This window comes from Seriola dumerili, unplaced genomic scaffold (genome assembly GCF_002260705.1).
Source record: "Seriola dumerili isolate Sdu_G_001 unplaced genomic scaffold, Sdu_1.0 BDQW01000413.1, whole genome shotgun sequence".
Taxonomy (NCBI): Eukaryota; Metazoa; Chordata; class Actinopteri; order Carangiformes; family Carangidae; genus Seriola; species Seriola dumerili.
In genome coordinates, this window is record NW_019174668.1 from 764906 (window position 1) to 791250 (window position 26345).

Consider the following 26345-nt stretch of genomic DNA (forward strand, 5'->3'; position numbering starts at 1 on the left):
ATATATACACACAGTATATGTGTATGTGAGTGTAACTTCTTTGCACAACAGTTTGGTAGTTGGAGAAAATAAATCAATGATTTTAAAACAAATAGAAATTTGAGGCACTCCTCTCCTGACCGCCACTCTGTTCCCACAACAAGTACACACATCTTTGAAATATACATATTTTACAGTATTTTAGAAAATGGCTTCAGATTTGTTATTGAACCATGATACAGTGCTTTTAAATAATATTTTTTTTTAAATCAGCTGTAATCTAAAATTTTAAGATTATCACTGATATATTGTTTTTACATTCCTCTTTTGAAACAACCGCAAGAATAACATTAATGAAAAAAATTGGACACAATGGGAAGTTAACCTAGTGGACATATTTTTTTTCCATTATTTTTTTTTTTTTTTACAGTTTATGTGAGCTGGGTCAGAATGGCATATTGGCCATGCCTCCAGGGCCATAGCCAATGGGACTGTCCAGAGACATTCCCCGCTGTCTGAGAGACTGAGGGCCCATCATACCAGACTGTGGGTGGGGGGGGCCCATTATGGGACCCTGAGGGGACATTAGAGGACCCTGGGGGCCAAAGGGATCCCCTGGAATTGACATGCTTCGCTGCTTAGCCTGCATCATCATAATGTTTTGCTGTGCCATCAGATTGTGTGGATGCTGCTGGGAGGGCATCATGCCAGGATATGGGTTGGAAGGATGGTGGAGAAGGCTGTTGGCCATCATGGCTTGTTGTTGCTGGAGTTGCTGCTGGGGTACCATGCCTGTCCTTCCCATCATATGTCCAGGGGGGCACATAGGGCCCATGCCCCCACCAGAAACCATACCCCTCGAGCCCCCCTGAGGAATGCCTATACTTTGGCGTATCCCTCCATGTGAGGGGTGAGGTGGCAGCTGCTGTTCATCCATCATATTCTGTAGGTTTGCTAAGTGGGGGTTGGATGAAGGACCGCTGTTGTGTGGGGGGCCAGAAGAAGACAGCTGTTTGAGGAGCTGCTGTGGAGTAGGTTGCTGGGATGGTGGCCCCTGGTGTGGATTCTGATGCGGCTCACTCTTGGGGAAATACTGAAGAGTGCTACTGGGCTTATCAGAAGGAATGATGCGGGAGAGATCAAATTCAGGGATCCCCGTATGAGTGGGTCGTATGACTTCACTAAGATCCGGGCCTTCCCCCATGGGCAGAGAGGCAAATGAGTCTGAGGGGTGAGGGGGGCGTTGGTGAGGATGACCTTTGCTAAGCAGGTGTATGTGCTGGGGTGGTAGAATATCTTCATTAGCCTGAGAGAAATTCTGTGACATTCCTCCAATAGGTGAGTGCATGGGTCCATGAGATGGTGGCTGCATGCGAGGAAAACCTGCCATCTGGTTCTGAGACATGGGTGAAACATTGCAGGGCCCCATTCCGTCAGGTGCGCCTCCCCCCATCATGGCAGAATTCATGGCAGGTATGCCCATTTGGTTTGGGGAAGAAAGCACAGGTCCTGAGGCGTCATGTGACAGGTGCTGCTGAGCTTGGCTTACAATACCCATGGGGCTTTGTGGATCACTGTGAGGACCAATGGAGCCTTGGGAGACTAATAACTGGGAGGTTTGGGGGTTCCCCATGTTTCCTGGTGATAAAACAAGGCCAGCATGTGAAAAAAAAATCGCACTAACATCACATTAACATTTAATAGACATAATAGACAGCCCCAGTTCTCAACCCATTAGACTTATGAAATATTAACTGAATGTCTTCATATTATCAAACTGCACTACTTTTTATAGCAAAACAACACATGTCTAAGAGTTAACACGTCATTCACTCAGTCTTTCTCTGATGGCATGGAAATATCTACTGAACCAGAGCCATTCTACTGCATCCTCTCTGCATACTGCCAAACTATGAGGAGTTTCATGTCTATGTAACAATATGCCCTTATTTTCATACCTCCAATGCTAACACCAGATAGAAGAGGTCGATCAGGCAGCATCTCATCATCGGAAGTGGCAATTGTTTTGATTGCATCATGGTAGAGAGGAGTAGAACTGGGCATGGCATACTTGGACATCTGAGACATGATAAGGGATAAAGGATTTTGAGTTGGAGGGGCATCGGGAGAAGAAGTAAATGGCATGCTAGGATTCATGGAGCCTGGCTGGCTAATGGGAGTAGAGTTGGAGCTCCTGGGGGGAAGTGATTGGCCTGCAAAGAAAATAAAAAATTATTAATGTCACAGTAATATGTGGAACATCATTAATGATGATCAAACATCAGAGATACCAATGCTAGGATCTCTGAAGTGTGATTTTACTGGATTCCGAGTGTACCTGTCTCAGTGGAACTACTTCCTCCATTGCCCACTACTTTCCCACTGGCTGGACCACCTGGACTTGGAAGAGCTGTTTTAGGAGACGTCCACCCTGGAGAGCCCACAGCCATGACTGGGGACTTCAGTCGTCCAGGAGAGGCAGATGGAGAGTGCAACCCAAGGTTCGAAGACCCCATTACCTGGGGAGACTTCATGGAAGAAGAGGAAGGAGTCCCAGCACCAGACGCAGGGGGAAGAGGGGGGTGATGCCCTGCGGAGGAGATCTGTGAGGGTGACTTCAGTCCTGGAGCGGAGGGGGAAGGTAGAAGAGGAGATGGCTCTTGGTTGAGGGATGGTGACTTGAGTTGATGAGGAGGAGGCACTGAAGGAGAGGTCAAAGGGTTAACATTGATTGATAGGTCAGAGGAGTGCCTAGGACCGAGGTCTGCTCCCCTGAGGCCTCCAGTCATCGGCATGTGACTAAGCCGCGATGTACCTCCCATTTGATTAGGACCTTGCTGATCAGGCCCAAACATTGCAGGGCCAGGTTGTTGAAGATAGGGCCCTTCCACCTGTCCTCCAGAGAAGGGACCTTGATTGGGAAACTGAAAGGGGCCATCATGTCCTGGGATCATTACTTTATGTCCCCCTCTTCCATTCTGTGAAGCCCTGATTCGTGAAATCTCTCCAGGGCTAAACATCTCACCTAAAGGTCCCCCTCCTGCAGAACCCCCTCGGAGCTTCTGAGATAACATCATCTGCTGTTGTTGCTGAACATTCATCTGTGGGTTCATGTTCATTGTGAGGTTGCTCCCCAGAGGAGAATCTACCAAGTCTCTCATCTGAGGACCCCCTCCAGGAGAGCCCATAATTTCCCGTGAGCTGGGAAAGTCCATAGGATCACCTCGAGTGGAGGGTGGGCCCCGGCCCATTCCCAAATTAGAAAAGTCTGGCCCCCCAGGATTATCCATAATTCTTGAGCTCAGATTGTCCTGTTGCTGCTGTTTTGCTAATCTGTCAAGTTCAAACCTGGGAAGCCCCTGCATCTGCTGTTTCTCCATGATACGAAACATTTCCTCACGTGTTAACAGATGCTCTGGGTCACCCTGTAAGTGCTGAGGAGGTCCACCGGGGTAACAGCCATGGAAAGGACCTCCGCCACCAATATCATCCAGCCATATCATCCCTGGTCTGGTGGGCCTTTGGGGCCCTAGACCCTCCATTGATAAAATTCCCCCTGGACTACCAGGAAACCCTCCTCCTCCAGGTGGCCCTCTCTGCATCTGTCCCAGGAACCTTGGACCACGGGGTCCCTCTTGGTGCATGTCTATCATTCGTACATTTCCACCCATTCCTCCTCCCATCATATTGCCAGGACCCCACTGCTGGTCTCCAGGCTTGCTGTGGTAGGGAGGAGGGGGTCCTCTCATCATCATGGGACCTCCATGTATGCCCATCTCATTCACCATCCTAAAGTGCTGGGGATGTGTGGGGGGTTGCATTTCCTGTTGCCGTCTCTTCTCTTGGTAGTATTCTTCTTTAAGTTTCCTCCACGCCATTTGCTCTGGGGTTAGCCCTTCTGGTCCATGTAAGGGACCCATGTTGACCCCAGGTGAAGACAGCTGGTGATGGGGGTGTTGTGGTAGGTTATGGTGAGAGTCCATTTGAGGGCTGTCAAGGGAAGGTCCCCCAAGGGACTGTGTTTGAGAAATGATGGACTGGAGGGGTTCTTCATATTTCTTCATACCACCCATTGGAGCCAAGGCTGATGATAGCACATTGCTGCTAGTGCAGTTTCCAGAGTTATTAGTACCATTGTCACTGTCTTCAAGAATACCACTCCTATCACTATTGTTGTTGTTATTTAGGTTGGAGGAGTTATTAGTAGCATTGTTGTTGGATCCTCCTGTATCTCCAGGGCCTCCACTTGCCCCGCTGCGCAGAAGCAGTCTCTCTATGTCTCTCAGCGTCTGCAAAGAGCGCTCCCTATGTTCCAGCTGCTCTTTGGAAAGACCGTCTGTGTTCCCTGGGCCACTCCTCTGGCCTATATCACTCTGTAGGTGTGCAGATAAAATGGAGGGACTCTCTGAGGGGGAAACAGTAGCAACAGGAAGAGGCATACCCCCTGCACCTTCCCCATCTCCAGTTCCTGGGACTGGGCCTGCAGGTGTGGTTGTGCTCCCTCCCTCTGACCTATGGGCAACAATGCTATTATTGCTGGAGGCTCCTCCGGATCTGGTCTGAGAGGATTCATTATCTGAGTGTCCTGCTGATGACGGCGTGCCTGCAGGATGCAATGGGCCTCCAACTCCTGCAGAGGCAGGCCGCGGAGTTCCACTTTGGGATTTTGGGGTGCCTGTGGGTGGAGAACTGCTGGAGTTTACCTTCTCAGACATATTAGGAAGCTTCCCTGATGGGTGGCCCTGTGACAAAAGCAGAAAAAGAAACAAGTTCAGGCAATTAAAAACATAATAGTATTTGTTATTATATTATTATATATACACACACACACATTATATCATATCATATTATACGTTGCCTATCAATTTGCCAGAAAAAACACATGCACTTCACTTTCTCAGTATCGTCTCAGTCATAACACATGCTAATGGAAACAGGAACTAGGAGGCATATATGAGACAAATATAGCTAAACAAATCAACCCTCCCACATAGTTTGCACCTGTGATCTTTACTGTGGAAAACACTTTTACTCCCCTTTGGTTCAACAAGTTTCACACAAACTCAACAGGTTTCATTTGCCACTGAGCTGTGGATGTCTGACCTGCTCCAACTTGGTGCCTGGAACATTTTGCTGGTGAAACAGGAGAATGGAATCGGTCTGTCCTTTCATTACTGCCTCTGCAGCACTGTAAAGAGGAATAATACAAAACTAAATGATTACTGCAGTTGCAAAATTCAGCGTTGGAGGACACAATCCAATCTAAATCAAGTTTGTTGAAAATATAAAGAAAATCTAGACATCTGTACTTCTGATGTGAATAATCACCTGCACACAGTTCTCACCTGTTGGCTAGGCTGGTTGTGAAAACATACACCATTTGCTGTGAAGATTGAGGTGGCTCTGCTTTTAACCCTGGTCCCACTCCACATCCCATTACAGGACCCCCAGGTTCAGACATGGGTCCCGCAGACAGTCGATCCGAGAGCCCCTGGATAGGACCTGCAAGCCCACGCTCCCCTGAGAAAAATCATCAGCACACTGGTTTAATTTGCTACAAGTGGTCTCCTCATTTACAATTGTAATACCAGTACATCCTTTTGGCTACATCTAAACACTAGATGGAGCTAAAACACATGTAAAGTCAAATCAGTGGATAGACTGGCCAAGCTAATATCTTCTTCCTTTCAGTGTATGAACAGGACCTGAGAAAAGCAATGGATAATTTATGGCTTTAACCAGTTGTTTGCTTAGAAAATAGAATTGAGACATGGCGTGGGATTTCTATGAGCAATTCAAATAGCCTACACAGTTGCGGCCACAATGACACCATTGTTAGTGAGGACTGCGCTACATTCAATGTGTTTCCTCCCCTGAGGAGGTAGACAGACTCACGGTGGGTCGTAGTGTGTGGCTTGTCTTCATCTTCCTCTGTGTCAGGTCCAGAACACCATTCATCTCCACTGTATGGCTGTTTCTTCTCCAGAACACAGCGCCGCTTACTGCGCATAACACCCTCTACAGAATAACACACACATCAAAACTTGGATAACAACTGTCACAGTACTGTCCCTTTAAAGGGTTTTACCAGTTTTATTTATTTATTTTTTTTACATTTACCATTGATGGTCTACACCCATCACTGTATTTTCCAGAAGGAAGAGGCTAGTGTGCTACTACCTGTTCTAATGCAGTTTGCATTACCTGCTGGAAGTTAAGCTCACACCTGTCTTGAATAATGTAACCCATCACTTCAAATGCCAGAATCACTTTAAATCAATTATCAAATGGTCTTTGTTAAAAAATTGTGTCCAGCTGCATCAAAAAGTCAAAATGGGCCATAGTCATGTCATGAGAAATTATGGACTATGTTAACCAGAGCTAGAATTCTTTTTTTTTTATTTTTTGAAAATGTGGGTTTATGCACCCGTTTTTGAACCATATCCTCTACAAACATGTTGTGACCAGAAAGTGTGCTCATACTTTCATGGGAAAATGTGACATAACACTCTGAAAACAGCAATGAAAAACATGTAAATGTTCTCTCTGCCTGTGCAAAAAGTGAAACATTTGTAAACACTGAAGTACACAAACTGAGCTGACTATAAATATATTTTCTTAAATTAACTAAAGTAGAAGAAATTCACACCTTAAAACATCTAAACTAAAAATGAAACCCACGATCATTTGCAGTTCTACTCATCTCTGTATGTTTTCTTTTTTTTTTTTCCCCCTCATCAATATGCCATGCATGCTAATCACATCTGCAGCATGCAATGTTTTGAGAGTCAGGTGCTGAGCCTTCTCACACGGGTGCACTAATAATTTTGTGGATGCACAAGCTGCTGTGTGCAAACTGCCGCAAGAAATATGCTGCAGCCTTAACATTTCCACACGGTAGCCGGTGCAGTAAGAATCATCTTCTGACAGCAAATAAAGCTGTGGGTTTTCAACTCCAAACGGTGACAAGGAAATAAACAGATTGACAATCAGATAATATAAGCTCTATAAACAAATCAGTGGAGATTTTTTTCAGGGTTCATTACTCAACATGTTACTGAGTTTGTGGCAGAAAACTGCCTTCAAATAAACAGATCAGATGAGCTTGGGAAACCACAAACTTAAAAGACTGAGAATGTACAGTAAGGGAGGAGGCAAACAAGTCTGCAGTGACAGTACAGAGACATTGACAGCAGAGGGAGTACTGCTGCCTCCAGAGGCCACAGAGGCAATATGAAGCTGTATGAAGCACAACAAGCTGACCTCTTGTTTTCTGTCAGTGTTTCTGTTACTGGTTTATCTTAACAAGAAAGTCAGCCATGTTTGCTCCCCCGATCAGACTATTTGTCACCACCTCTACAGGTTTCCAGGTTTGGTAGCGGGGTGATTATTTTTGCATTTCATTTGAATGCACTTTTGTTTTTCCGACACAGAGAAATTAAATCACAGGGAACGCGACAGACAGAAGGAGAGGGGAGGTCAAACAGAGCCAGAAGGAGTTTGCCTTCAAATGATCCACTCTATCTTTCATTCTGTCACTCTTTGTGTTAGAACCACACCTCTCTCTCTTAGTGTGTCAAGGTGTGTGCGTGCGTGTGTGTGTGTTTATGGTTCATGGCATGCACAGGAAGCCCTGATGAGTTTCACAACATCACATTAATGTCATCTGCAGTCAAACCCTCACGTGAACACGTCTAAATAAGTAACAGCAAACAAATGCAAATACCTAACCACATGAACACTAATATTTACTGAGACGCTCACAAAAAGGAACTTTACGCCTTTCCACCCACTTATCATCTCCTGCTTTAATAACAACCTCTCACAGCTTACTAAGTTTTCACAACCTCATGACCTGTCTCTCTCCCTCCGAGCCCACATGCTTCTTCATCTGAGAAACGTCACTGCAGCACAGGCATGGCACAAACTATCAAAAGCCAGGGGGAAATTCTGACGCTTCACTGAAAGGTCAGGGCATTTCAGTGAGAGAGAAAACAACATTTTCTGTCCTCTCAGACCTTACATTCACTTCCTGCTGTGGAGGCGGTGAATGCACGTAATCTGGTATTTCGGGTAAAGATTTGGCTGATAGGAAGGTAAAGGAAGTGAACTTCTGCATACTTAGAACAGAAACGCACTGTCTGTGTGTCCCGGATGCTGTCACAGTTTCTTCTGTGTGTGCATGCCTTACCTCCTTTGGCATCTGTCTCCAGGGCTGGAGGTATGGCATTTCTTGATTCACCAGAGTCAATGGAGACGCTTCGCTCCCGCTTGGATTTGGTTTTCAGCATCCCTCCGACGCTGCTCATTGATTTGCTGACCGCCTTTAGCCCAGGGTTGCCAGGGGAAATCTGGTTGGTTTTGACTCCATGGCTCCCAGTGCCTACGCCCTTTGAACCCAGGTGACCAGCAGCTCCTGGCTGCTGCTGAGCCTGCTGGTTTACACCCGGTATCTGGGACCGGCTGTCACTGCTGACCTGCTTGCCATGATTGGCCAGTTTATTGTCTTGGTGCATTTGATTAGCTGGTGATTGAGGTGGAGGTCCGGTATGGAGAATAGCTGTGCCTGTTTGTCAGTGGAGCTCACATTGCTTACAGCCAACACTGGTGGAGAAGATACAAAACATGATCACAGGTATATCAGACTTAAGTTGAAAGACAAATTCAGATAATTTCTCTCTCTGGGAGTAATACAAATCTGACCACTGCACAAGCAGAGATTTGAAAATGTTAAATGTTAAAAAATAACTCTTAAACCTTGCGCGTGCACTGAGTGGATGATTGACAGCACACTCTGGTCCCAGGTTAGGGCTTTAAAGCAAACTTTTGGGCCTGTTCACTCACCTCATCTCACCCAGATGTTCAGCTGACACACTGCCATGCTGCTCTCCAGTACACTTCACTGACCACACATGGACCTAGGGGGACAACAAGAGAGTAATATCATCAGTGGAGGCAGATAGCAACCTTTACAGTCAGTGCTATCTGTCAGTGTGTGTGTACGTCTTCAGCCTGTGGGTCAACATCAACTTCATGAGCAAAGACAGAAAAGAGAGAGACAGAAGAAGACCAAAAGATTGACAGGAGAGCGAGGCCAGGGACGCTGTGAGGTAACTGTCCCTTTAAGGGAAAGAGAGCAAAGACTGAGTTCAAGCTGGGGGGCGGGGTGCGGGGGGGGGAGGGGCCTGCAACTCAGAAGTAGCTCAACAGTGTTTTAGGTCCTTCCCCCAACCAAACACTTCACAAACCACAAAAACACCACACATTCCACAACACTGTCTGTAGCAATACCTGTGTCTCCCTCCTTCACTCAGAGACACAGTTTCTCAGCTTATCACTTGGAGTTTAAGCACAAACTGACAAAAATTCATTACCTGCCTAATTAGACACACGACGAACCAAAGAGTTCATTAGTATTACCGGTATTTGATTGTTAATCTATTTCAGTGTGAAAGCACAGATGACCAAGGCCTTCACTCTCAGCTCTCGGCTTCGAGCTTTACTGGTGAAGCTTTCAGCTGAGCAGGATTCAAACTCGGCACTAAGAATGACGGACACTTCCCAGCACATGAGGCTTCAATCTGGGTTCAAGTCCATAGCTGCAAGCTGACGCTCTCCTGACACCGCCACCTGCCTGTGTCCGTAACCCCCGAGCTTCTGAGTTTAACCTCTGCGACCGGGGTGCGCTTCTCTGTGTTGAAGAATTTGTGTGCAGTTTGCAAACTAGCTGTGCACTCGTTTTCTTGCCGTCTCTCCCTCAAAAGCTGCTTGCGCACAGAGCATTAAACTGTTCTTTGGCATTTGCAGGTCTCAACAAGACCCTTTCCACACCTGTTGCTAGTGAACAATAGTTGGTCAAAACAGTCATCAGAGCCCGTACAAAAACATCCAGCCCAGATATTTGGCTGACATAATGCAGATCTCATGTAAATATTTCCACTGAGTTCCATTTTTGGCTGATGACACAACCTGAGCACTGCACACGGCACAGTCGGTCGGGTCAGCTGTCCCGCTCTAACAGAACCATCTGTACCACTCACTCACCTTGACAGGTAATGGTAAACACAATGCCGCAATTAGTCATTAACTAACACCGGCTCGAGTCAGCACAGAGAGAAGCCTTGTTCGCTGGCTGAGGACTTCATCACTCATTAACTCAAACGGGGACAGTCAGACATCAGCCCTGTTGACAAAGTGTGACTCACTTGCTTTGTGCAAAACAAAGAGGAGGCGGATTAATCTTGTGGTGAGACGCTGACCTTCGAGTGGACCTTTAAAGAAAAGATAGTAGATATCAAGGAGGCATTTGTGCTGTTTGACATGATCAACAGGGCAACAAGGGAAAAGCCTGAAGAGGTCAGGTACAGTCCAGTTTGGACTGTAAAAGAACTTTAACTAGAACTCATAAATGTTGTGTCTCACTTGAACCTTCTGTAAACCTGGAGTATACCTCACTCTACCATCATCCTCATTCTTTTCTATGTGTATGGGGCCTGTATCTAAGCAATCAGCCACAAGACGACTTCAGAACAGCTAACAGCTAAAGCCATTTTTCAGACTGGATGAGTTTTGAGTGGTTCTCTGAAGTGGTAATACACTTATTACAACTATTCAAACCAATCTGCCCTTAATGAAGATCATAAGACACAATAAATGTTGCTTCTTGACCTTATAGTAGTAGCTAGAAATGATGCTGATGTGACTCACCATTTTTTGGGTGGCATATTAATGTTTAACTGAACTGTTCAAGCCAAGAAATTCTATTTGTGCAGAGCTGTTTACAGGCTCAAAAAAATATTTTATTTGGAAGAATCTCAAGACCCAATTTGTGTTACAACATCTGGAGAAAAGGGTTTCAGTGCACTGCAAACAGGAGGATGCAACTAAAAACCATAAACCATTTTCAATTAGACCTGTGATATGGAAGGTCTGGTTTAAGATTAAAAAACAGTCATGTACAAGTACAAACAATTAACTTGAGTAAACTACAAGTATTTTGAGGGCACAAGCTATTCACTTGGGGCTGATTACACACAGCTGCTCTCCTTTCTATTCATTATGCAACCTCTTACAACAACTGGTTGCACCAGTGATGACTGAGGTGTGTCACAGGGAAGGGTGTGAACATGTTGTACTTTATGTTTTATGTTTGTATTTCACGTCAGATTAATTTGTGACAATTTGTTTTCAATTTCACATTGAGGCCAAATTCCATACACTGTGATTCAGTGCTGTAAAACCACTGAATACTTTTTACAGGTCCAGTGCTATCTACTGAACAGCAGCACAGATACAAGCTAAATCTGATTCTCACTGTTGTTTATGGAAAAGGTGTTGATTAATCAGAAGCACCTGGAGCACAACGACTAAACTGAACTGATGTCATCTGCATTCATTAGATCCTGACCCCAACACACGAACTTAACAAGACATTTCACAGCTAAGCTTGAGAAATGATTAGTACTTAATTATGGTGACATTTGAATGATGAATTAAATCAAATCAACCTGACTGCTGTGCAATTAATTTGCAATAAAAATCAAGGTTGTAAAATCACAGTTAATGTCCCATAAGGGAGGTGCCCCCCCCCCCTTATCTAGTCATACAGTTTCTGCCAAAGCAGGTGTTAACATTCATTTTCAGTCTAGCTTTTGTTTTTCATGTTGACAGGGTTGCAGCTCTCCATCTGCCTCACAGGCTGTAGCTTTCCTTATAAAATGGGGTGTCCTGTAGTTCGTTTTAATGGTTTCACAACTTGTCAATGGAAAAATATGTTGCTCTCATATATTTGTATTTGCAAGTCCAAAATGCTAATTGCACGTTTTCAGCAGAAAGGAACAGAGGTCAAATGACCAATATCTGACATAAAAGTCTTTGAAGAATTTCTCACCCCAGATGAGCTGATCTAGACTTCAGGCCCCCGCAACCCTGAAAGGAAAGCGGGAAGCGGCACCCATACTGACTAGCAGCTGACCAATTACTGAGAAAACACATTAAAAAAGAAACCATGTTAATCATTTCTCACACTGCTAAAAGCTTGAAATATAATTACAGCCAAAGTGAAGCAGGATGACATTTTGACTCTTGGATTTACTCAAATGTACACTGCCCAGTAAATAACAACACGCTGACCTGCAAGCTCACAGTAGCTCGATAAAAATAAGCACATAATAATAAGGCACGAACAGATGGGTGCAGGACTGCAAAGTACTTTGTTGGTTCAATGTAACAAGTGTGAGAAAATGATCATGTACTGTGCAAATAGACCCATGCAGGTCTTTTTATGAAAGTCTGCTGTTCTATTGAAGCTGTTAAAATACTAAAATTTAAACTGTATTTGGGAGATGGCCATCGATGTTGTTAAAAAGTGTCTTCAGTAGATGAAGGTAACAACAGTCGGATCCAAGATTTAAGAACTAGCTGTGTCTGTCCAGGGCACAATGAGGTTGTGAGGATGGGATGCTGAATGGTGCAGAACCAACAAAGAAGATACTCACGTGGTGAAAGTCTATTTAATGTCAAGGAGAGGACTCTGGCCAGGAGCAATCAGAGCCTACTGTCAGTCCACTGAAGGGGTGATCTGCACATATGCAGATGCCCAGGACAAACAGGTAATATACCAGAGATACATTACTTACCTACACCTGCTATGATCATGATCAATCTGTGCTTCTGTCACAAAGAGCTATTTGACTTTGCTGAGTAAAACCCACATCCCCTCAAATTAGACAACATGACTTGAAGAAAACAGAGTTGCTCTGGGTTTTTGATGCTGCAACATGGAGCCCAAAAAAAATTGTAAGGAACAATTAGTAATTATCTGTATTTTCATATTAATAACTTGTGTGCATGAATTACCTCCCAGTATTTGTAGTCATGTACAATACATTTATGGAATGTCAAAGATTGCACAAAGTGTGTTGCACAGCCAGCGACCTCAGTATATTCATGCATCTCAGGGCAAAATCAAATAAAACTGTATTAAACGCATTTAGATTGTCCATGACTTGACAACTTTCACTGTGTTTTCACTGTATTACACCCTGGCATGTGTGCACCCAGCAGCCAAGGCTGGCAAACCAAGAGTAAACACATACGGCTGAAAGAACGCCACATGTAGCATCATGAGAAAAGTGTGTCAATGAGACAAAGACAAATGGAGTGAATGAAATAAAGTAATAATAATTGGAAGGAATTACTCAACTCAAACATAGTTGCTAACTTACACTCATGAGTGCTCCTCTCTGACAGTCCAGATTACCTGTAACAATTTATAACTTCAGTTTCTTCTGCTGAACAACTTGATGGTATTCATTATAGAAACTTAATAAATTATAATTAGGGCTGAACAATGAATGGAAAAATTATCGAAATCACAATATGACCAAGTGCAATATCCAAATCCCAGGAGCTGCAATTTTTTTTTTTGACCAATGTGATGCTACAGAGACACCCTGGCCCACACATCATTTTCCCCAGATGTAAAGGAACATGCTTGTGGTATAAGACCCAACAAAAATCACATCATCAACATAACTTATGTAACTGAAATCATGACTCATATTGCAATCGCAATATCCGGCATAATAATCACAATATGACTTTTTTTTTTGCATATCGCTCAGCCCTAATGAATATTCATAAAAAATATATCTAAGAATACCAATGATTACAGTAATTTAGGGGCAAAAAATACTAGTTTGTGCATACGATCAAACAATGTTACCCTTTACCACTGTAAAGCCAAATGAAATGTTCAGTCATCTGAGAATATCGACAAACAAGAGATTCTGAGCATCTATCTAAACCAAATGTACACTCAGTTGGCTGATACTGACTGACTGAAATAGTGTCTCTTACACGAATTGTCGCAATTCAAATATGTCAGTGTACTAATGCTGTGAAAATTACACTTTGAGCTAAAACTGAAGTAGTCCAATACAACAGTGTTGCAATAAATCTGACTTTCATAATGAGGTTCTGTTGAATCTGTTTTAAAGAGGTGTTGACTCAATTTGAGGGTCAGAGGGACAGTGTATCATAGCGAGGTGTAATATTTAGTCTGCCTTTAAAGATGTAAACAGGGTGGACAAAAAACTATAAACACCAGGTTTGGTCCCTAAAGCTGCAAATATGTGAACTGGCAGCTGAGAGACAGACACTGATGGTCTGTTTACTTCTTGTAACTAACTCTAAAATTAAATTCGATGTAATACCTGTACGTTACCACAGCAGCCTGGACTGTGCAGCAGGTGTACAGCAAAAGATATGGACAGTAGAACAGTTGCCAGCTTTACTTAAATTTCCAGCATGTCTCACACCACTACTGAACTGAACATTTTTCACCACCAAGGGTGTCACGTCAAGGTGGAGCCAGTTCTAAAAAAAGATGTCTCCAGCTGAGGCAGGACAGATAATGGCTGTTTGCTGGGATCAAATGGTATCAAACAAGGCAATGCCTTTGGTTGCAAAAAAAAAAAAAAAAAAAAAAGTTATTGTCTTACACCAAGCAAAGCGAGGTGTGTACAGTTGACATAGACATGCACGCCTTTCAAATCTAATTCATGACAATTGATCACTGCTAATCCTCATGATGTACGGTCCAGCTGACACCTGTGGATGATGTGGAGCACTTTTTAAGTGTCCAAATGTGCAATCACATCCTGAGTAACACATAATGATACGTAGTGTTCAGTGTCTCAGTCTCAGTCATAGCTTCATACACTCCAAATCTCTACTGGTATGGTTTTGCAGTATTGGCATATCCACCACCAGTCACTGTTAGTTTTCTCAGCTCTATTGATTTACAGCAGCAGAAGCTTATTTTTCCTTATTTGCAAAATCTGCTCAGCAGCATGTTGTGGTTTATAAAAAAGGACTTTGTCTTATGGACAAATTAACATGTTGTTGTCCATTACTAAGTTACCAAAGCTTTTATTATTAATACTTCAAAAGAAATGACCTAATTGGCTGTTTTTCAACCATTTATTTTAAAAAGGGAAAACAAAAATATGTGGGCTGGCATTATTATGTTCATGCCCCGGTGGACACATCTTTTTCTTATTGACTTCTTTCAAGGTCCAATGACAACAATCAACAAATGTGTTAGGGCATAAAATCTTCTCCATTTTCCCTTTTCTCATTTGACATTTTCACAAGTTGTTTTGGGAAACAAATTCAATTTGACCGTTGGACCTTGTCCAGATGTGTCCAATCACTGCTTCAAACAAATTAGGGAAATAATTCAATGAGTTTTAAAATCCATAGCACATGGTCTTTACATATGAAGCCAATTCATTTAGGGCCAAGATAAAAAAGTACATATACACACACAAAGCAGGTCAACACACACAAACACACACTCCTTCAACTTCGAGGGAAACAAAGATCAGTGTTCTGAGTTAAGCCTAGAGGTCCGAGGAATGATTTCAATGAATCTGCAGAAAGGTTTTTGCTTTTTACTCTGGAAAATACTAATTTTCTTCAGCTGACCGGGGATGTTGTACTCTAAAACTCATGGGTGATTTGCAACTGTAATATGTGTGTGTGCGTGTGTGTGTGTGGGTGTGGGTGTGGGTGTGGGTGTGTGTGTGTGTGTCAGTTTGCCTACGGTAAGAGGTTGAGCTCCTATTTAGTCCCAGTGGGTCACACAGTACTCTGTATTTTTAGAGTGAGCTGGTATTAATAGACCCAGAGAGCCCTGGGAAGTCAGGGCCAAGAGTGAGAACAAAATACGGAGCCAAGTCCAAAACACAGGAGCCACAGTGCTGCTCTGTGGATCAACACCAGTAAACACTGAGGCCAAAGTGTTTAACAGTACTGATGAATGAATAATGTGTATGACGCAGGAGGGCACACAGTTACACAGAGACGCACAGTTGGGACTTTTTTTTTTGACATCAGCTGGTTAACAAACTGCATTTGCACATGGCGCCAGTCGAAATGTAGCCTAAGAGAAGGAAAATGAGTTAAATGTGCTTGGCCACTCTGCACTGTGACTTAGGATAAGGCCATGGTTAACACAATGTGTATGACTGTTAACAAAATTAATCCTCAGTGAAGGACTAATTGAAGTCAAAACTTGTCCTATGTTCTTCTTCAGTTTTTATTAATAATAATGGAGATCTAATGGCACAGCCACCAGAAATCCATGTCAGGTTCACAAGAGGACATATGTTGGCTTCAAGTTGGTGGTTGGTTGTGTGATGATTTGCTGGATGTTATACTGGAAGTTTAACTTTGATAAAGAAGACTGAAAGAGGCTGAAATGCGACAGGAACCAAACATAAGAATGACAGTGCACTACAGGAATATTACAATGATTTCTCCGAAGAGCTGGTAGATGACTGTTTAAGACACTCAGCACCGTAAGATAATTATGTTTCTAAAAAGTCTTATCCAACCTAATCAAAGATATAAAGGTATATATATATATATATATATATACACACACACACATATATATACACACACACACACACATATACACACACACATATATATATATATAAAAAAAGGTAAATCTTCTCATTTAAGCTCTCTCTGTTTGGCATCATTTTCCGGAAATGGCTTTTTGTCTTCACTGCAAATGACTCCTCACCACCTAAGGTGTAGTTTCCATTTAGCCTTATCATCAGTTTGTTCAAAATATTTCCATACTTCATCTGAATGTCTAGCCGACATCCTCCAGAATGACTGCATGTATATACACTATTTCCCGACAAATATCATTTAAAAAGACCTGCAGAAAATTGCTGTTGAAACTAATGGTTTCCCTGATTCTGAATTGCATTTTCAAGTAGAATCCACTCAGGACTCAAAGAAAGCTCAGCTTGACACACACAATCATGAGCTGCAACAACATTTCCCTGAAACTAATGTCTTTACGGACTTTAGGTGGCAGACAATTAATTTCCCACTGGCCACAAATTAACAATTGGTTTTGTTTTTTTGGAACAGTATTAATATAAAACATGTTTATGCAGTTTTGTTTGTGCTACAACACACCTAAAAAAGATAACATACAGCTCTAGTTTATTACAATCTGCTAAAATTGAATAACACAAAACACCTCTGACAGGCTTTTGTTCCCCATGCTTTTATGTTCCACCCTGTTATGTGGGTGATGTGGCTGGTATGATGACTCCCTTCATGTCCACACACACAGGTTTCAAACAAGCACAAAACTGTCATCTTTATCACCACTGACCACTTTTCACCGAGTTAGACATGCTGCACATTTGCTGCTGTGAATCTACCTTTGGGCCTTCGTTAATCAATTAATCGACTCTAAATTGGACCATGATGAATATCATAAAATCTAATGTGACATGGACAGCTTTAAACTCTTTCATTTGGAACATTAACAATAACCATAATACCCCATGATCACACTGAAGCTGCTGTGAGATAATAGTTTTCCTGGGACACACTGATATAATGTAATAAAATTGGGGGCAAAAAGCTATGAATGGTGTCATTTCTCCAAACTGTCTCGCTAACATAAAAATGTGTTTGGTTGGGCTGCTTGGTAACTTACTTTTGAAATTACCATTTGCGGCAGTAGTTAGATGAACACTTAACAACTGAACAGTACAATCCTTCAGCATATACAGATAACACACATCTCAGAAGACTAGCAGCTTAAACTTCCTCTCCAGATTTGTTTTAAACTGTAAAAATACTCTGCTATGATTAATATTTTGCTAAACATGATGTTCCCACATAAAAAGTGAAAAAAAAATATGGAAAACTGGGACTGGAAGCACATCTACTCTTACTTCCTCACTGACAAATTCTGGATCAGGCCTTATGCCCCGCCCACCACAGCTGCCTGCGCCAGGTTGACAGGTGAAATGACAAGGTTTCGGTGGCTGGTGAAAGAGCAGTGAGTATCAAGAGGTTTAGCGTTAGAGGAAACATCAGAGAGACTCAGCCACATGTTTGAGCCTCAGTCAGACCCAGACTCAGATGAGGAGTCTGTTGTGACCAAAATCGATGACTAGCAGACATGTCAGAATGGTTAGCGTAGTTATATGTTTATGTTGTTTGTTAGCTTGTAACTGGCAGTGGCTGACACAGTGTTAATGCATTTTCAAATGCAAACTGTCTTTGTACTGACCAGGTTTCGGGTTTATTTTGCACGCCCCCCATACGTGCACATTTAGAGGATTGGTTCCGTAGGTTATATAACGTATGAATCCCTGGCTGTCTTTTTTGAGACTCTCATTGGTTCATTGCAGTTCAAGGTGGAAACACTCATGGTCATGGTGTTGACTGCTTATTTCGCTCGATATGTCTTGTATTATATAAAAAACACCATATGGACACATTAACAAGGTTAAAAACTTGATTTTCATTGAAGGGGGTCTTTGAGAACACAAGTGAAAATGAGAAGAGGGTTCTCAGTTTCTCTTCAGCAACACAGAAAACAAAGCCTTGACTAGACAATTGTTGGTATAAGGATTCTTATTTACATTAGACCTGAGGACAGAAAATACAACAGAGTACTGTCACTGTCTCCTTGGTTCAGCTGTTCTTGATTGAATTAAAATCACTGCACTACATGTTGGAGAGGAAAAACACAAAGTTGACGTTAAGGCAGACACAGAATGGTTCTGTCAGCTGTGCTTCTGTCGTAGGAGCGGAATTGATTTGCAAGCCATGCAACTTTAGAAACATCAACAAGGATGATGACAGGCAAGCAGTGCTAGGTTTAAAGATGTTGAATCAGCCATCAAGTCCCTGCCAACTTTCACTCAAGAAGAACCAACTGGGACCAATAATGTGAAACAGCTTCCAAGTGACAGCCATCAGGACATTCTGAGTGATTATTGGTGCCAGCACCCAATAAATTACAGCCTTTACTCTCTCTTTGATGAATGAAGTTTCTGATTTTTTAGGCTGCTGATGGAATCAAAATCAAAAACAAATATTTCACTCACGGGTCTCTTAACAATGTGACCACTGAAAGGTCACTTAATTAGAAAGCACCAACCATCCATGTCTGATAATATACAGTAGAAAATCACTGAGAAACTACTGGTCATCTTGGAGAAATGATCTGGGATTGATGCAGCCAGTGTGAAAACCTTCTGCACAGAGGAAAAATATTCAAAACTCATAACTTTTAACTGGGAGAAGGCTATATTTGTATGCTGTCAGAGGCTGTAGGCAAGGAAAGGAAAGGACACAATTGGAACTTGTTCAAAAGTCTTGCAGGAGGAAAAAAATAGAAAGTATACTGCATGTTTGACATTTTTTGGTCAGAGCACTCCAGTGGGCCTGCTATGAGTATAATAGGCAGGGAAACCCTGTTCATGGATTATTGATCACATTCAACCCAGAAGCCATATCTATTTCTTTCTCTTTATAATCTTTACCATGACATTTTCTCCTCCCTCATTCCTTCAATCATTTGCTTGTTCTTCTCTCCCAACATCCAGTTTGTTTTTCTGCAGCCTGGTGTTGGAGGAATGTATTAGTCTACAAGCATAACAAGAGGTTACTGCAGGTCAACATCCATTTGAACAAACATCTAAAAATGAGAGGGGTTTTTGAGTTAGTCAAAAAATCTATTATGTTTAACCTTTGATAAAAAAAAAAAAGGTAGTTTACTTTTGGGAGAAGTTAATCCAGTCTGCATAGCTGCCTTTTCTGCACACACATTTCTCAGTCTGCTCATAGTACTTGTTGGGGGTAAACTGCAGTGCATTGTGGGACAGTACACAGGTGACAGCCAAAAAATAAAATCTGCACACTAGGGGGGTTGTGGCAGGTTGCTGTGGCAACAAAACATGTCACGGGGCTGAGTAAATATAGGCTAACCAGTAGGCGATGTGCAGAGAGGAGGGCCTGCAACAGAGGAAAGGCCACAGAAAAATGAAAAGTGAGACGTTTGTGAATATCTCAAAGCATCGCAGTCTTTTGATGTAACAGGCCTCTCTGTACAGTGACAACAAAAGAGATGACCTAAGATGCACCTTCCTTTTTACAACGAGGGAAAGCATTATGAATCTTACAAAAAGTAGTGTGCTAAGCGGAGGAGGAAAAAAGATATTTCAGCTTTAAGATATGTGCTTCAAAATGGATTCTGCACATGTTTGTGACATATGTGTTCTGGAGTGGATGGACTGGGAGAATGTCGCTGAAGGCATGGAAATATGTGGCAATTTACACAGGATTTTTTTGGCTACTTCAGACAAACGCAGATGAAGACCTTTGCAACAGGCTGGAAATTAAGTGGTAAGAAGCCTCCAGGCACCTAGTTCATGGCTTTGCCTCAGCTCAGGGACAGAGAAGTACTGGGCTCATTTTGTACATAGGGTCAAAGGTTGTATCCTCTCCAACACATTCTGGGATGAAAGCCAACTAGATCAAGGAAAAAGATCAAACTGCAGTCTCAGTACAGACAGAAGGCAGGCAGTACGGCACAGAGGCAAGTTGGAAAACAGAAGGCTGATGGACAGAAGCCGTTCAGTGTCAAGCTGAATACACACCTCCCATTCTGCTCAGGAGAGGACGACCAGTCGGTCCTGCCAGACACAGCGTCTTGGGGTTTCCCATAGTTTAGGTTAAAGATCATCACCACGAAAAATGAGTGTAAGAATGCACTCCACACATGGTTCATATGCAACATATTCTTACATCAGACCCTTTTTTCAGAATAGGTGAATTAACAAAATAGAACTGCAACTCTTGTTCCCATGGGGAGCATTAGGGGTTGTACACAGCATCTTTTTCCCAAAACAACACTGAACTAACCATAAACAGTGGCCAAAAACTTAGCCTAAAAATAATCTGACTGTAACTGAAATCTCTTACATTAGCAGAATTGTGGGACAGAAGGAGTACGATGAGAGGAATGTCAGAGTAGACATTACAATTAGTATAAGCTGGGAATACCTGAATAATAAGTGGTGAAGATACAGTAGAGGTAGTAGGGTGAGTGTCCGAGGCTGGAGAGATGATGCAAGAGGGGAGAAATTTAGGATGAAAAAGAGATGAAAGAAAACCAAGAGGAAAGTTCACCTGGATTAAACAGGCAAACCTGTAATTACTGGACTGGATATGAACAAGGTGGGAAATTACCTCCAGATCATCAAAGTGTTTGCACATGTTTAGCCTTTGCTAGCTACTTTACAACATCTACTCTACAGTAGACACTGTAATGTAAGCACCCTTAAACGGAAAGTGATGGGTTTGTAAAATAATGAGTGCCTGGGAAAATAATGAGTGTTACAAATTTCATTACTTCATACCCACTGTAAATAATGGTATGATTACAAAAGCACAGGACAAGAAAGCCAAAGAGGATAGAGGTGCTGACAGCTGCAGCATCTGGCTGCAGAATCCCAGTTAGAGCCTGTTTGTGCATTCATATGTAATACAATTTGCAATACACACTGCTTAGAGGGAACAATGGTATTCACTGTTAACGCCATGCTGAGCTCCATGAGACCCTCACAAAGATAAAATACTATTGTGCATTCATATAGCAGGCAGTAGAAGTCAAACAAGCATCTACCAAGCTCTGTAGCTACATACAGCATCAGCAAGTCACTTGGCAATTTTCTGCACTCAATACATAAATTAAAAATGTTATTTAGTGATTCTTCAACAACACTCTACTCCCACTCTTTGGTGGGGAGACGCAGATTATTTAAAGTTAAACTGGTAGCAAACACAAATTATACAAAACTTGGACAAAACCCACGTTTTTTACAATGTGTGAAGTAAACCCAGTCCTTTGCCATGCCCACCCTGAATGACAGGCACACAAAGAGGCCAGCTAAAGATGCTGCCACAAAAGGGCTGGTAAAACTTTATGGATTTTTTGATGATCCACTAAAAAAAAAAAAAAATCTACCTTTCTCTCTCTACCCCACGTGTTGCCACTTCATCCATCATTTCAAATAAAAAGCCCTCTGCAGAGTCATGTAATTGTGACTTCATGACATTGCAGTGGCAGCAATATTTTGCACCGGCGGACCACCGCTGCGAAATGTGTAAGAGAAACTCTGCCCTTGGATTTTAATGTTTGTAACACTTTTATAGAATTATAGCATATGGTTAGAATCTGGTTAGAGCTCAGGCCCCTCTAGTGGCCTCATTGGTCACTAAGCCTGTGATCACACCTTCAGTTGTTTTTGTATCTGAAAAAGTTCACTTTGTTTCATTTTCCTGTTTAAGTCATTTAATTTAACCTAAACACCTACATGTTTCAAATTTGTAAACAAAAGTCACACAGACCCACATATATCTAATACATGTATCTAATATCATAACATATCAAGAGTCCTCTCCCTGTAACTGTAACTATGTATGATTTTCTAGTCTCAGTTTGGACACATGGAGAAATATCCTACTGTACGTATCCACTGAGACTTCATTTGTTACATGGCGCTTTCCAAGCATAGCGTAAGTAAGTGCTGACAAACAGAGGTGAACATCCGTTCTCTTGCACCCATGAAACTGTGTACTGTATCTGAGGGTTAAATCCTGTAGCTGGTTCAGATTACATCCTCACTTCTACCAAACAGCACCCCAGTTTGCTTGGATAAGGACTGGGCCCTGCATGTTCACAAGGTCTCAGTGTGGGTCAAATGGCACTGTTCTCACCTGATCGAGCAAAGTAAAGAGCCTGAATACACTGCTCTCATTCTGCCTGGTGCGACTAAATTTACTAATGTAATTTAAAAGGTTGAGGACCAGTATCAGTGTGGACAGACTATATGCAAAAATATGCAAAATACAAGCACATAGAAAGGCACAGAACCACAATAGACACTGTGACATTAATTTGAACCAGAATGCAAGTGTCATAAAAAATGCTTAGCCCCAACGCTTTCTATTTAGGGATTAGACTGGGGCCTTGCTTTTTTTCACTAGTCCAGCACTTAAGTATCTTAGTATATTCTGTCATGTGGAAACGTTCTCAATATCACATTATTCTTTCATAGCTCACCTTAGCAGCGCTCACTGTAACTCACCCCAAAGTTCTCAGATCACCTAACCAGATAAGAAACACTTTGTCAGCAGCTCACCAAATCTGTCTCTGCTTGCACTGGAGCAGTGTGTGTGGACATGCCGTGGCTGCCGCACGCTTATTCATTCAAATCAACTTCAGACAAAGCAAAAGAGGCAGGAAATAGACTTTACATTCACACCTAGAATATGTCAATATATGCATGCTTACTTTTTGCCATGCTGTGCACTTATAGATACAGTAGCCGTACCCTAATCTGTCATTTGTTTTATCCAAATTATGTGTAAGTGTGCACAAGTTTGTCAAGTGTTAAGCACTAGATGGACTAAAAACAAAATAATATTCAGTCAACTGAGCCCTAGCATACTAGATTAATTGATTTGCACAAAGTTTCCATCATTATCCACTACAACCTTATTTACAGGGGCCTCTGAGGATAAAACACACAAAAACACACAATAAAACAGGCTTGCATAAACACCTACAGGTAGGCAGTGAGCAGTCCTTTAAAAAAAAGTCAGAAAAGAAAAAGACACTCTAACTAACTAAAAGATGAGGGAGATATTTCACTTCCAGTGGAAAGCAACGCACAGTGTACTGTAGCCCTGAAAGACAATTCAGATCAAGTTGCAAACTCTGTTAGGTGCTATATATAGCTCACCAGGATATTGTAGATACACACACAGCATGAAGCGCCTGTGCACACACACACACATACACGGAAAGGCCATGTACCAAAAGAGAAAAGCTGTAGTATCTCTTCCTGTAAACCTATTTAAATGCAGCATTATCACACCATATTCAACAGGCTGAACTAGCAGGGTCATGGGTTGTCCTAAGTTTACTGGACTGAGACCACACACACAGACAGAGAGAGGGAGAGAGAGGGAGAGGAAAAAGGGTGTGTGAGAAAGAATTTTGTTTAAACATTCATGCAACACTACTTTTACAGGCATTATGATAGCATTTAATTATAAAATTAAAGTACAGTTCAAAGAGTGGCACCAAAAATGGCACTAAAATATTAAATTTAACAACTAACTTTAAGCAATATATCATTTCAATTGTCATACTTGACGTCCAGCTACACAGTACACTTGTCTGTGTAACTGAATCACAGCAGGACAGGAAGTGCCTATTAAAATAAAATATTTTGAAATGACATATATGTATATATATAACATTTTTTTATAGAAGGCATTAAGGTAGCTGAGCACGGTAACAGTTAAGTGGCTGAGTGTTAAGCAGCGGCAGTATTAACAGCATGTTGGTCTCCACATGCCCACGCTGAGTCTGTATTGAAGTGACAGGTATCGTTACGCTGCCTGTCACCTACTGAACACGGTTTAGCTGCTTAGCACAAAACCATTCAAATGCTGCTTTGGCTGAGTCTGTCACATTAGCTAGCTGACAAGCTAATAATGGTAATTTACACATCTGGATTGAAATGTTCTTATCGGCAGCCCGAGAAGGTTAATACATAAAGTTGAGCAAGCACCGCATTGTTGTTAGGAGAATTTAAGGACACATGCCCCCGATGTGAACCCCAGCGCTCATGAGCGGAGACTTGCTGCGCCAGGCAGGTCCACGGGCTAACTTAGCATGCTAATTCATGTCTCCGCTAGGCTACTTGCTCGTAAGCCGACGTTGCCGTAGCACACATCTGCAAACGAACCAATGCTAGCTAACGGGATTTGAACTTTGTTATTGGCTTGCTAGCGACCAGAAGACTTCATAAAAAGAGTAGAAAGTTACACGAGTCTACACATAAAGAAGACCGCTCCGAAATATGAGAAGAGCTAGCATGCTTCGGCAGTGACAGTGTTTTGAAATGCTGTGTACTCTACCCCATTTGGCTGGTGTCTGAGATCAGAAGAGGCCGATGTCAGGACTGACGGCCAGTCGACATTCCCCGGAGTGGCCGCCGCCACCGCTTGCTCCGCTCGCCGTAACACTGCGCAAGATGGTCCCGATACCGATGTTTGATAAGAAAGGAGCTGGTGCAGTTTGACGGAGGTTCAGTTGGTGATAAATAACAACGGCGTGTCTAGGTTGAAGTTTCGGTTGAAATCAGAGGACGTGTCACCTTGCAGCGGTTCATGACTCCCACTATTCAAGATGTAGAAGGGCAGGACGTTGCATTTCTCTGCGAGTCCATTCACTCCCAGCCGCTGACAATAATTAGTGTGGCCACACGGGCATCCGTATGTCACTGTACTGATATGTCACACTGGACTTCTGTGCTGGCTGAGAGTTGGATTTTTTTTTCACTCTCTTCAAAATGATTTTATAAATATTTATAATATTTTCAGACGATTGCGATGTCAACACTCGGACATGAAATCCAGTCTTGCAGACTTATAGATACCTTTCCTTAAACTTGGGAAAAATCAGTCAATCAAATAATCAAACAGCAGATGGTGTTTTATTTTCATCTGATTATCTGATCCAGCAAATCGCCCATTCCCTCTCAGCACTCAGATCACATCTCTGATGTACTGGTTGCCATCCTGCAGTAGAAGGATGTGTGACTCCAAATTCAGAGTCGAGGTAAATCAGAGACACTGTAAACTGAGCTCAGACGCTTCATGTTGGAGGGAACCATTATGAAGTTAAACCAGAGTGAGTATCCAGTTGTTGCACTGTTAAACCTGTTCTTTTTTTTCAGATGAATACTCCCTCTGGTGGTATGGGTGGCAGAAGTAGGCTTGGAAACATACCCCTCAAACTTGGGATAAAGGCATTTCTCACAAATATAGGCTACTGACTGTTTTTAAACTGAGATGGGAGTTTAAGTGGTGTTTCATGTGATCTGTTGTCTAAAGGCTGACTCAGCTCGACATGTGCTTTACTCATGCAATTCCATCTATACAGTGGAATCTATACTTCGCTCGAAGTAACTGTCATAATAAAGGGAACATGAGACATTGAGGAGGAGAGCACATCTTATACACTGTCATTGTCCAGATGTTTCCACAGCTGCAAGAATTTGAAACTGCACTGGTTGCTTCTTCAACATAGGATGTAGGTTTCTAGGCCACCCACAAGAATTTCTGTGCTCAAAGGATGAATAAGAAGCCTTACTTCTTTCTTTTTTTTTTTAAAGAGACAACCAGTTGAATGTTAGGGAACTTACAGTGCAGCACAAGTCCCAAATCCTTGAGGAAGGAGCAAAAGTGATTTACACTGGAAAGGAAAGGAATAAAACACGAATGGATAAGGGTCAGAATGGAGCAGTGAGAAAAATCACAGTCCACAGAGATGACTTGCTGCGACTCCCTGACCTGCAGATGTGGAGCGAGGAGCTGGCAGAGCTGACTGGTCAAAGTCAACCAACCAACCACCTTCTGGATGACCTTCTCCTTCCAGACAAGGCAGA

The 26345-nt window shown here is 42.5% G+C and overlaps 1 protein-coding gene across 1 annotated transcript; it reads right to left on the reverse strand.

Moving 5' to 3' along the window:
* Positions 1-13: 13 nt before the first annotated feature.
* Positions 14-25147, reverse strand: bcl9l (B-cell CLL/lymphoma 9 like). Its single transcript, XM_022761496.1, has 9 exons — positions 24814-25147; positions 8824-8897; positions 8171-8583; positions 5875-5997; positions 5325-5499; positions 5083-5167; positions 2318-4721; positions 1938-2192; positions 14-1617 (listed from the first exon to the last, which is right to left on the reverse strand). The coding sequence occupies exons 3-9, from the start codon at positions 8493-8495 to the stop codon at positions 425-427; spliced, it is 4560 nt and encodes a 1519-aa protein (XP_022617217.1). The 5' UTR covers positions 8496-8583; positions 8824-8897; positions 24814-25147; the 3' UTR covers positions 14-424.
* Between the last annotated feature and the right edge of the window lie 1198 nt (positions 25148-26345).